General features: G+C 33.7%; 2 protein-coding genes across 2 annotated transcripts in view; both read right to left on the bottom strand.

The window, feature by feature from the left end:
- Window positions 1-6,396, bottom strand: part of LOC145898112 (CUB and sushi domain-containing protein 3-like) — a 30,378-nt gene extending 23,982 nt beyond the window's left edge. The window contains exons 1-16 of the mRNA XM_082986549.1: window positions 6,312-6,396; window positions 5,950-6,018; window positions 5,813-5,893; window positions 5,711-5,749; window positions 3,706-3,811; window positions 3,554-3,624; window positions 3,083-3,139; window positions 2,850-2,963; window positions 2,496-2,681; window positions 2,265-2,441; window positions 1,495-1,677; window positions 1,250-1,423; window positions 1,006-1,188; window positions 759-941; window positions 286-468; window positions 8-190 (exon numbers count right to left, since the gene is read on the bottom strand). Of these exons, the coding sequence (XP_082842675.1) occupies window positions 8-190; window positions 286-468; window positions 759-941; window positions 1,006-1,188; window positions 1,250-1,423; window positions 1,495-1,677; window positions 2,265-2,441; window positions 2,496-2,681; window positions 2,850-2,963; window positions 3,083-3,139; window positions 3,554-3,624; window positions 3,706-3,811; window positions 5,711-5,749; window positions 5,813-5,893; window positions 5,950-6,018; window positions 6,312-6,396 (2,074 nt within the window). The remainder of the gene's footprint in view (window positions 1-7; window positions 191-285; window positions 469-758; window positions 942-1,005; window positions 1,189-1,249; window positions 1,424-1,494; window positions 1,678-2,264; window positions 2,442-2,495; window positions 2,682-2,849; window positions 2,964-3,082; window positions 3,140-3,553; window positions 3,625-3,705; window positions 3,812-5,710; window positions 5,750-5,812; window positions 5,894-5,949; window positions 6,019-6,311) is intronic.
- A 349-nt stretch (window positions 6,397-6,745) lies between these two features.
- On the bottom strand, window positions 6,746-12,582 carry LOC145897207 (intraflagellar transport protein 57 homolog). Its single transcript, XM_082985401.1, has 11 exons — window positions 11,180-12,582; window positions 10,690-10,798; window positions 10,397-10,559; window positions 10,214-10,332; window positions 9,153-9,330; window positions 9,005-9,101; window positions 8,341-8,435; window positions 8,149-8,280; window positions 7,933-8,062; window positions 7,724-7,821; window positions 6,746-7,243 (listed from the first exon to the last, which is right to left on the bottom strand). The coding sequence occupies exons 1-11, from the start codon at window positions 11,415-11,417 to the stop codon at window positions 7,130-7,132; spliced, it is 1,473 nt and encodes a 490-aa protein (XP_082841527.1). The 5' UTR covers window positions 11,418-12,582; the 3' UTR covers window positions 6,746-7,129.

The following is a 12,582-nucleotide window of genomic DNA, read 5'->3' as shown; positions in this document are numbered from 1 at the left end:
GTCCCACCTTGGGTACAAGTTGCAGATAAAGATGTAAACTGACCACTGCTCTGGCATGTAACAGTGTCTGAACCATCCAATCTGTAACCACTATTGCATGTATATGTAACCACTTCATTTACATCATAAATAACTGGATTACGAACTGGTGTGAATGCTCCATCGGTTAAAGTTGGTGGTTGACTGCATACTAAAATTCACAAAAATATTTTATTTTGATTAAATATTTGTACAATGTACGATATGGCTTCATTTATTGTCATATTAAGGAATAAAATGTCCTACCTTGGGTACAAGTTGCAGATAAAGATGTAAACTGGCCACTGCTCTGGCATGTAACAGTGTCTGAACCATCCAATCTGTAGCCACTATTGCATGTATATGTAACCACTTCATTTACATCATAAATAACTGGATTATTAACTGGTGTAAATACTCCATGGGTTAAAGTAGGTGGTTGAGCGCAAACTAAAATTTGCACAAAAGATATTTATTTTGAAAATATATAAAAAACACTTAAATTATATTCCCTTAACCATTTTCTTCATTGCAACAAAAATAACTACTTGTACAGAAATGTTGAACTGGCCCTTTTTCTTTGTGATCAAATCTATATTTACATATGTTAATGATACTTAGGCAATAAGAGCACACACAAACACAATACAAGATATGTACTTAATAAGGTGAATGACCCCCCTCCCCCCTTTGAAAACATGTAACAAACATGGAATTCACCGAATCAATTTTACACATACCTTTTACACATGATGCAGCTAAGAAAGAAAATTTTCCATTACGTTGGCATTTACTAGTAGATTTGCCCACTATTTTGTATCCTTGTCTACAATAGTACTTAATGATTTGTTTTATGCGGTACATCGAATCCTTTCTCTTTGGCTTGTAAAAACCATTTTTCAATATGTTTGGTTTTAAACACACTGAAATTAAACATGGAAGAAATGAACTTGGGTGCTCAGAAAACTCTGACACAAACCAACCAACCTCGAATGCAAGCTGCCTTTAATTTGGTAAAAAAACCAGTCGCTAAACATTTAGCAGTGTTCGGACCCTCTAATCTAAAGCCTTTTTTACATTGATATGTAACAACGTCGTTGATATTATACTCAAATGATGATTTTTTGGGGGTGTAAATTCCATTTGGCAAAACCGTTGGTTTCAAACATACTAGAAAAACAAAATTTTTCAGATATTGTAACATTATCATGTATATTTAACAATTGAATACCTCTAACACATTTTGCTTTAAGACTGTTAAAAGTCCCAGTCTGACGACACCTTATTTGTGATGTTCCAACTAATTTATATCCTTTGTTGCATTGGTATGTGACAATATCATTTATATTGTACATATCTTGTGACTTAAAATTTCCATTGAGTAACGTTGGTGGATTGGAGCACACTGCAAGTGTTTTAATGTTGCTTACACTTACACTTTCTCATTTCAATCTTAAGCTATAAACTGAAGTTTACCTTTTGCACATGAAGCAGACAAAGAAGTAAATTGTCCATTGTTTTTACAAGTTGCTGTGTTTAATCCACTCAGAACATATCCGCTATCACATGAGTATGTAACACTCTCTCCAATTGCATACATGGGTGGAATAACTATAGGAGTGAATCCGCCATTCGTAAGAGATGGGGGGTCTAGACAAACTGGCAAAAAATGCAAATATTGAACTGAAATACAACACCAAAATGCTACTTGACAAAATAGCTTTGAAATAAAATCTTTTGGAATTATAAATTCTGGAGCATTGAACACACTTACAGTTTAACACAAAAAGTCAAATTGAAAGTTTAAAGTAGGATTTATTGCCATTATATGTAGAGAGAATTTCTTGCATGACTACGTTCATATTCATATGCACTCTGATATCATAATATTTTAGATTCATGCAATTAAGAAGAATATAGAAAAAAATAGAACATTTGTTAATGTATAAAAAAAACATTGTAAATATGTAAGCCTTCACAAGGAAGCAAAAGATGTTTAACTAATGGAAAGAATGTTTTGATAGAAATGTATACCAACACTCAAAAGCAAAATATAATAAAACTCAAAGCAAAATTGTTAAAAACAAAATTTAAATCAGACCTTTAAAAATACAAAACCACTTTAATCAAAACGAAGACATTGTAATGATATGGTAAGATTTTAGAAAGTATTTTTTCTCATGCAATTGTTTGAAAACAAGTGTTCCTGTAACAAAATGTTAAGTGTACAATTAGCATAGTTTTACCTTTAATACATGTGGCTGTAAGAGTGCTAAATTTTCCAGTATTTTGGCACACCACTGTGGGTATACCTTTCAAAATATATCCTGTGTTGCAGTCATAACTAACAACTTCATTGACTGCATATTCTGACTTTACTGGAGATACAATTCCATTTTCCAGAGGTAAAGGATCAGTGCATACTAAACAACAATGTTAAAAAAAATGTTCTTAATCATTAAATGCTCATTATTTACCGATCTGCATGCAGATTGCAAGGACAGCTGTCCAACGACCAGTCGCAAGACAGGTTATAGATTTATCTCCAGATAAAACATAATTATTATTGCACATATAAGTAACAGTCGATGCTGTTTGGTAAACTGGTGGAATATTTACAGGAGAATAATATCCATTTGGCAAATCAGGAGGCAAAGAACATGCTAAAAAATAATTCATTTTGGTAGCCATAGAAAATATAGTTTAATACAAACTGAGTTTACATATTAAAGACCCTCATGCAATACTATGCAGTATTTTAAAGATTCTTTTTATTTTTTAACTTGAATGACAAGCTTTAAACAACTGGTAACAGCTAATTTGGTGCATACATTTTTCACAGTTAGAACCAGCATTGGCAAAAGGACATTTACACGAATATCCATTGATAGCATCAACACAATTTCCTCCATTAAGACAGGGATTAGGAACACACTCATTGATTTCTGTAAACAACATATTTACTTAATTGCATATTAGCGTCTGTGTAATGTACATTATTTGTATATATATATAAACTTCTTTTAGCTTTACTGTGTAAACCAAAAAAAAAATTAGTCCCAACCATCACATCTAGGAGGGTTGACAAATCCAGGTGGACAATTCCCACGAATGTGTATGACTGCAAACAATAGCAAATACTTATTTAAAATTAAATATAAAAATATGTTCACAACCGAAATAATAGACTCAACGGATGTTGTTTATGTCCTTAAGCACCCATGATATTCAATGTTAGTGATTCATAACAGTGTGTCAAATTTTGGGTATCTACAAAGCTTAATAACACAGTTGCAAATGGGCAATATCGCAATGCTTTTGTTTTAGACAAAATCAAACTTATTTTGGTAGTCGTCCTACTTTCAACCCCAAAATTAAAACTCAGTAAGACGATTGTATATTGACTACTTAGAAAATAAAGTTATACTCCCTGTACTGGCAGACATGGATTTTAATTTGTCTGGTAAAGTGTTTATAGCTGCACCAGACAAGTTTTCATTGTGGGGGTTTCCCTAATATGATATTTTTCACGTACTGTTGTTGGTTGTGTGGTAACATGTCTTGTTCTGAGAATCCCAGCAACAATTCCACCGTAGGCAATCAGACCTATAAAACAGTGAAATTGCCGTCCACACCTAGAGCTATCACACCAAATACCTTGTGATTCTTACTAAATCATAAATTTACCTGCTTGCGTTTTGATTGCCGCAAGTATTTTCTGACAAAGTGGGATCGCATCTTGCCACAATTTTGGATCCAGGATATCCCGGTTCTCCACCGAAAGGAAGCAGGCCTACATTTTAACAGATTAGAAAGCTATTAGACTAAGTAGCCAATTTGTTGTGGTTGGTACTTGGCTCAGAGCGATGTTTTTTTTACGTGGTTGCAGCGGATAAAGACAAGTTTTATCTGTTGTTGCGTGACATTTCCCCTTTTCTCTTCCACTTTGTGTCGCTGTTATAGCCAGGTAACGTGACCTCAGTATTGCAAGAAAATAAAGCTGCATTTCATTTGTATATTCAAAATCAGTCTGTTAGGCCTGCGAGTTCGATTCGACTCGCTAATATTGCTGTGGCAAGACACACAGCTATTATCCGTTGAGACATTTAGGAAACGGTTCTTTAGGCCATTGGCCTCCTATACACTCATTTTAACCATCCCGATCCCTGCATCATCTTTCTTCAGTTCATTAAAGTTAAATGCACTCTTAGCTACATTTAAAAAATTACGTCGCAACTTTATTTTATAATCCAAAGCAAGAAATTAAAAAAAAACTTTTGCTGCAAAAAAATTAAGACTTTTGTTCAAAACATAATCGATGTTTCGGGTTTAAAAGCACAGTTAAAATTAAAAAAAAATCCTTGAGAAGCCCATCTTACCATCGTCTACTATGGGTTTGATTATTATTTGGAGTTTTCTATTCATTTGCTTTTTGCGAAAACAGATGTTAAAACTTCAGCACGCAAGGGCATACTAAATAGTACCATCTCTCCTTAACAGTTAACACCGTCTCCACCAAGGCGTCGATTTTTTATTGCGCATCGATCATGTTGAGAAAAATTGTCGTGCGTGTCGAATAGTAAAAGTGTTGTAGAGGCGATTTCGATTAAACGAAAAATAGTACTTGTTTTGTAACAATGCCACGTGTTGGGTCACAATGCTCCATGTTTGGAAACAATGGTTAGTTTAACGCGCTTATTCGCTGAATGTTAAAGGAAAGAAGCAAGCAGTGTTGCTAGTTGGGCGCTTTATACGCCCAATTGGACGTGTTGTCTTGGGTGTTTGCGTTATTTTGGTGCACTTTGCGCTTTGGGCGCATTTGGGCGTGTTTTGGAAATTTAAAAATTTGTGATTAGCTCATTAATTATGTGACAAAACGCTGTCTCAGCCGTATTTAAAATACTGCAAACTGACCACACAACGAAATATGACGTCATAATCATATTCCAAAGACGACTGTGATCAAAATAATGAGTGTTATAGGTGTTGCGTCCTGCTCACGGTCTTAGTTTACTGTTTAGGTGTTCAACCATAAGCATAAAATGACCATTGGTGTACGTAACTGATATGTGTAAACTTCATTGGGCGCTTTTGGTAAAAAATCTGGCAACACTGAAAGCAAGTGCTGGCTGGTTTTTGCATGAATTTTGTCCAAAAATGTATTGCGGTTGCGTTTATTTAGCCATCTAAACAGTCAAATTTATCTTGGGTGGGGATCCCAAACGATGATATGCTATTAAGTTTTCAACACTGCGTAACCGTTCAGTTAAATGCTGTTGTTTGATATAGTGACTCGAAATACAAATTTCTTCCCAAATATTTGTTTGCGGTTTAAAATTAAACGACTTATACTGGTACCAACGTCTTCGAGCCACTTTTGCCACTAGCATCTACGGCAAAAAATTAACAACTACATGTTAACAAGAAAATCGTTGGCGTTGAGTCTCCGAAAAAAGAAAACTAGTAAGATCGATGTGAAAGTTGAAAGATTGACGTGACCGATATGTTAGGCTTAATTAAGTTATCAAAGTAATTCAATTTATGGACATTTGTAGATAACAATAGCGTTTGTCTGTTCGTAGTGCTGCATACCGGTAACTTAACATTTCTTCACGCCGTCTGTGTCGAACAGTGGCATCTTCTGTGTAAAGGCTAGTTGGAATTTGTTGTATTTTGAACAATATGTACTTACGTGGCTGAGTTGCTGATGCCGATTGTTTCTGGATTGAACCTACATAAGCATCATCTTGAATTACCATGGGGACATTAAATTTAGGATATTATGTAAACTTACTCAACATTAAAACTGTAAAATAGCTTGGACCAACTTGTCTGGCCATTTGGATATTGATGAACACATCAGACGGTGACACAACTAAGATATAAAATTTGGTTATAAACGGTTGGATCTTGTTTGAAAAAATCACCAACCTGTTTGTACATCTTTTTTTTCGCTTAACTTTGTGTCAGAAGGTTGAACATTCAGGTTTAACACAGATGCTACAATGTAGAGCAAGGTTATAATGTTAAATAGTGGAATGAGGGTATTACAGCAAAGGACGATTTGATATTTATCGAAAGAACATCACATTTACCGGGATTATAGGTGTATTTTAAACCAAGTCAAAAACAAACCTTTTTCATAACACGGTGAAGCAACTGACGATGAGTCATAACAGCAGCCGCTGTAACAAAACGTACCAAGTTAGCAGCTTAAACCTTTGTTTTTATTTATTTTGTAAATTACTAGCTTATGCATTGTTCCTGCGAAATCGATGGCGGTCCACACCTACTTCTTGAAGAAATTGAAACTAAACAAGTCTCCGGAAACACCGGATTTATCACAGTGACACATATAACAAGGGCACAAAACCACATTATTATAGAAGTGGACATTACAATTCAATAATTATCAAGAAGAATATCGACATCTCGCCTAAACAAAATTTTGTTTCAATTTGGAACTCACGATTCTCGCTATCAAGTGCTGTGTATATGCAGGTATTGAACAACAACCTAACACGTTTAAAAAACAAATTCCTTAAACTGACGGAGATTACACATTTTGTGAACACGTTAGTACACGTAGCTTCCATTGTAAGATTTGGAAACGATTTCCAGTGTATTGCAATCGCCTTCCGGGCAAACCGCGAGTAACAACAATAGTGCAATCCTCTCTAAAACAGTTGTTAACTCTACAATGTCAAGAAAAAAACGCAACATTGGGAAGTATTGTTTTTATTCCGTTGCAGGAGAAAATGACTTTGTTTAGTTTCCAAAAGGAGTCAATAAATGTTCCAATAAAAAATTGTTAATAAATGTTCCAATAAAATATTTTTTGTCAGCACGCCATATCCCATTTTCCAATGAGTAAACACATCAATGTAATGTAGGAAAATAGCCAATAAGGGCATTCGACAAATTAGCCATATAATTGTAAATGGCTTAATTGATTTCTCATATTTTGCTTTTTACTAATACATATTCATTGCTGAAAAGAAAAAATACCAAGGGAAAAGACGTGTTTGTGCAAAAACTTAAGTTTCCGTCTGATATCAAACAATGGGCGAAATCACAGTGTGCACTTCATTGCAGTTATGCTTTTGCATTTCTAAATATGTGCGATGTAGTTTTTATCACCATCATCTTCTGAAAGAGCTGATAAGTTGACCAATTGTTGTTTGTTCATATCTTTATGCATTAGACTTTTGTCTTTTAATCGAGCCTGAAACGTAAGCAAGTGGTTTAGGGTAAGGATTAGATAACTATTTTGTTTGTGACGAAATAAAGAAATGTGACAAAAGAGAAGCAGTGCCAAGGCAGTATTGCCCCACTGTGAAGGCCTTTACTTGATGATTTCAGCTATCATATGTCTATCATAAGGTTCAGTGGCCTCACAGCCAAGGCATTGCAGTAAAGCCAATGAGAGGGAAATGTGCCGATGATAGTAACTTTTTTTGGGAGTATACCTGAATTAATAGGTGGAATCTAGCATATACAATAAAAAGCCCTCCTTTGTTATTTATTGCCCCCTTAGACTTGTATGTCCCGGCTTCACACCCTCATATGGGGCTTCTCACAATTCAAAACATGATACAAAAATCACACTTCAAAATAAAATGAATCTTTGCATGGTTGCAATGACTGGGCTGTGATGCTGAAAAAAACTGTGACATTGAAAAGCATGTGTGCTCAACTCACTTACCTGCATCAATACATGTTCAATAACACCAATTCGAATATCCATTTGGATTGACTCTGTTTTAAGCCGGTTTAGTGTCTGTTTTATCTTAACCAGCGGTGCTGGAAAACACACAGTTAAAAAATAATGTGAGGTTAAATAAAATAAATACTATTCTACAAAAATTTACAGTTTCTGAGTTTGCAAGGGATTATGATAAATAGTAAACATACCTCCATCAGTCATACTGCTTCCTCTTTCTTCCATTTCTATTTTAACTTTATCAAGTTCTTCTGTGAGTTCTGCAAGTGTTCTGGAATGTTCAGTAACGCCCCCACTTCCTTGCTTGTACTTTTCTTTAGTCTTAATTAAAGACAATATTTTTAACAGTAATGGGGAATTCTCTGATTTTTAGTTACATGGCAAAAACTAATTTGTTATATTGATACCTGTGCAAGCTGATCCTGTGCACTTCTGTATTCCTGCACATGATGCTCCAGTTGACTGTTAATGTATTTTTCACGGCTTGATATCTTTTCCAAGGTACGTTGAATTTCATTGTGAAGTTTATCTAGATGGGTCTGTAGTATTTGTTAATACTAATATGGAGAGAACTACTCAAAGCAATGTTTTTTTTTTACTTTGGCATCGACCAATGATAATTCTATTCCTTTTTTGTGCTGTTGCATTTGATCAACATGTGTTCTCCAATCCTTGTTGTCTGTTCTAATAGTAACTGTTAAATAAAATATCATTGTTACCCACAGTAGGAATATTACTTTAACGTAGAAACAATGAGTGTAGCTACATTTATTTACTTGATGTATTGGAATACGTGTATTTTGTGTTTCTATGGCTTGATAATATTTCGCTAGGCATGCATAGTGTATCATGATGAATTTTATATATGACTTATCTATAAAGGTGTCACTGCACTTTTTGTATTGCTTAAATGCCTTTCCTTATTTTTTTTCTTTAATCAAGTTAAGTAACACAGCAAATACCCCATAAAACCACACAAACAACAAAATTTACAACAAACACAATAAGTACAGAAAAAATGCAGGTAGCCATCTACATGTACCAATGACATGCACAGAGGTTACTCTGTAAATTCTACAATTGTACAGTAAAACAGATCTGAGTAATGACCTGACATTTATCCAAAGCAGAGGAAATTTTATTACCTTACAGGAAAAATTCTGTTATCAAATTTTTCCATGCATTCACCTTTAACTATTGATTAATAATAACTACCAGAAAAATGTAAGGTATGCATAATAATGCTTGAGAGTGCTAGAGTACCTTTCAAAGAGGGTGCCACACGTTCTACTTCTAGCTTCCATTCATCAGCATTAGTTGATGATATCATAATTTCAATTGGTTTTGATGTATCCGCGATCTTCAAAAATAACTATTAGTACAACATAATTAAAACAAACACACTTCCTACCATATTTGAAGCAGATTTTAATCCTAAGTCTAAAAATGGTTCAGCTCCCTCATCATCATCTGATGCATTTTCACCATTAAAGTCATGAATGTCTTCATCCAACTTATCAAGTTTAAGTTCAGTCTCATCCTCATCAATTTGGTTTTCCTCCTCTTGATCATCATATGGATATACTGGCCTAAATTATATCAACTTTTTTTGTTACTTTGTATGTGCATGGCATTAGAGAACACACATGAAATTTTGTTGTGATGTTTAGGCTGAGTATTTAATATTTCCTTCTATTAATTAAATAGCTGCACCAAGTGCACAAATGGTGATCAGGATATGTTTCAATACAGATTCTTCTGTTAATACAATGTCAAAAGACTCATTTTACAGTCAACCCAAACAATAATCAGAGACAGGTTGGTACTTGTAACTAAATTAGAAGTGTTTGGACTTTAAAGTTCAATAATTTCCTTGTACTTCATCCAGACATTTCCAAGCTAGGACTTAATATTGGGAAATTAGTAAAAATGTGCTAATGCATCTTTGCAAATTGCAAATGTTTGTTTAAACCTTATACAGCAGTCACCCAAAGCATCAGACACAACATGACAATTACCTCTTGCCTGTTATATTATACATGCAGTAATCAGCCAAGTGACTGCGATGTTTCAATGTTGTAGACAAAAAAAATATTAAAAAAAAATTATTACAACTAAACATGTAACTGAAACGTGACATAGTGTATGCATTAACTGTTGGAACAGGAAGATGTACATAAAGAGATGTAAACAGAGCAACTTATATCTGGAATTGGCAAAGCTCTGGATAAAATAATCCATATTACTGTATGCTTTTTGTCATGAAAAAATTACAAATCTCTTGTATATTCCTCCAATTTCCTTGGAATTAGGCAAATTTCCAGTTAAACTGAATTTGGGTTAACCAAGGTTTACTGTAATCAAGTGAGTACATTTACACCAAGTTTTCATATATATAATGATGACAATACAATATATAATTATACTGACAGGCCTGGGGATTGCAAAAATGTATATTTTATAAAAATTTACCGATTCCATGAAAACTGATTTGTCAGCAATGCAGCATCCGCTAATCTATCCAGAACAAAACATACAAACTCCCCACTTCCAGTTTTTAGTTTGGATGGAGGGAAATCTGTGTTAGCGCCCTAAAAGGCACAATATGTAATGAAAAATACTATCTTAATGTGAACAAAACAAATGTTTTCATACAAAACGTCTTAGATCTTCTAAAATACTTGAAATGGTTGCATTTGGATCATCAAACTCCTGAGGCATTTCAAATGGTCTTCCAGCAACATTTATAAGCCACGCACTTAGGGCAGTAAACACATAAAACTGTTCTCCAGGGTTGGTTGGAATTGCAAAGTAGTGTCTTCATGCATAAAAAAAACACCAATTGTAATTTTTTTCTTTTATCATTAGCTATTACAAAGTTTTACATGTCAAAATCATAAAAAAATGGCCAGTACATTATGTTAAATTTGTAATGCACTAAACTAAACCTTGAAAATGGCTTTATGTTGTACTGCTTTAGGAAGTGTTCTTCGTAGTTTAATAGCTTGAGTTTGTCAATCACTTCTGATGTGACCTCAAACATCTGATACATGCCCCCTGGAAAGCAAATAGCTAAGTTGGGAAGGCAAAAAATTTCCCTGTTTTGGCTAATTAACAGCATAACAGTAAAGTTAACTTTTACAGAGGCAGTTTTAGTTGACTGGACATTGTAAAGGCATGTGTAGTGTATGTTTTGGTGTCATACAAAACTTAAGTAGGGTTGGTATAGATGACAAAAACAGCCTGTTACATATATTATTTGTTGTGGCTACTCATAAAAGCTTTGAACGAAACAGCAACAACCTGCCCATTTTTACAAAATGTTTTTGGGGTCTTTTTTATTTTAATTCCCACACTTAATTTCAACATAGTTAAGTGTTCAATTCTGCATGATTAAATTATTTTATGGTGTAAAGTTTTGAATAGCCATTAGTATACCTGGACCACGATCTTCCTCTTCACCGCCACCTCTTCTGCCATCTTCGGCCATTCTTACAAAACCAAAAACAATATTAAACTTATTAAAACACAAAAATCCTTTAACAAAAACACAACTTCCATTTGAAGTTAAATGTTTGGTTAATGACAAATGCACATCAGAACAGTATGCTAACAAAAAAATAATTGTTGGATTTTGCAACATGAAATATTTTGGCCTGTACAGACATGTAAACATATATGTTAGCTAAAAATGTGTAGAATTCTCGGGTGGCATCATACTACACAGAAGCTGGTATGAAATACTTTTTTCTGATTCCTTTCAGTAATGCTCCTAAATAATAGTGCAAACAAACAAAAAATAAGAAATAAAAAAATTCATTTTGACAAATAAATGGTGGTATATTCTTTGTGGAAATTAACAGGCATGGGGCAAATACAAGCAAGTTACTTTCACAATTTACACACACTCCACCAAACTCATTCATACCCATCAAACATCGGTTTTTATGAAGATTTTAAATTTCAAAAACTATGTTGTTTTTATAGACACTGAGGATGCTTGTTACAAAAGCAAAATATATTTGTCTTACATAGCAAGACTGACAGATTTTAGCTTAAAATTTATGTTTCTGTGATTGTGACATAATTACACATGAGGTGGAAATCATCAGGGCCAGTAGCAACAGAATGGGGAATGATTCCAAGAATCAATATACAAATTTAAAAAATATAACAATTTAGGTGGGTAACATATGTTTTTAAATTGCTAAATTAAAAAACAAAAGTACCAAACTCCAGTATTTGTGTAAAAATTTTGCATAAAATTGCTTTTTTTATGTTTGGTTTACAAGATTTAAGTATAATTAAATTAAAATACACTCGCTTAAACAGGTATTTTAATTTACGTAAAAAATGTCCGTGCACTGAAACATGAATGGGGAATTGACCCTTGCCTAACAACTGAAAAAGATCAAAATACAAAAACATATTTCCCATGTTAAAAACAATTTGGTTTCAAACAAAGTAGTCACAGTTTTCACCCAACTAATAACCCTGTACAAACCACAAATTATAGATGCAAATCCATGAAAAACATTGTTGTGGCACTGAAATGATTGTTAAAGTTGCAAACTTATCTTTGAAAATTAGTTTAAATTCATATTTTGAAAACATTCTAATTGTCATGATTGTGTTAAATCGCTAACATTTTTGTTTTATTTAAACATATTTTAAAAAATCTTACTCCGTCAATGACTGTCCTTATGACCCCATTTTTAGCTGGTGACTTAAAACATCGAACTAAATATTTGCAATAATGTTGTTAAATGTCGGTCCCTCTAAAAACCCATTGTAGGCATTATAGGCATTGAGTCTAGGCATCGTAGGCATTGTAGGCATTG

Source organism: Ascidia mentula, chromosome 4, assembly GCF_947561715.1.
Source record: "Ascidia mentula chromosome 4, kaAscMent1.1, whole genome shotgun sequence".
NCBI classification, from domain to species: Eukaryota; Metazoa; Chordata; class Ascidiacea; order Phlebobranchia; family Ascidiidae; genus Ascidia; species Ascidia mentula.
Note: the sequence above shows the minus strand (reverse complement) of the source record. Positions and strands in the feature narration are given on the sequence as shown.

What these genes read in the sequence shown, in the direction of transcription:
- LOC145897207 (XM_082985401.1), bottom strand. Translation starts at nt 11,417, where the DNA reads ATGTTTACATGTCTGTACAGGCCAAAATATTTCATGTTGCAAAATCCA. An exon ending in AGAGGAAGATCGTGGTCCAG is followed by an intron (nt 10,799 to 11,179) that starts GTATACTAATGG and finishes TTTGCTTTCCAG; the next exon opens with GGGGCATGTATCAGATGTTT. An exon ending in AAGCAGTATGACTGATGGAG is followed by an intron (nt 7,822 to 7,932) that starts GTATGTTTACTA and finishes TGTGTTTTCCAG; the next exon opens with CACCGCTGGTTAAGATAAAA.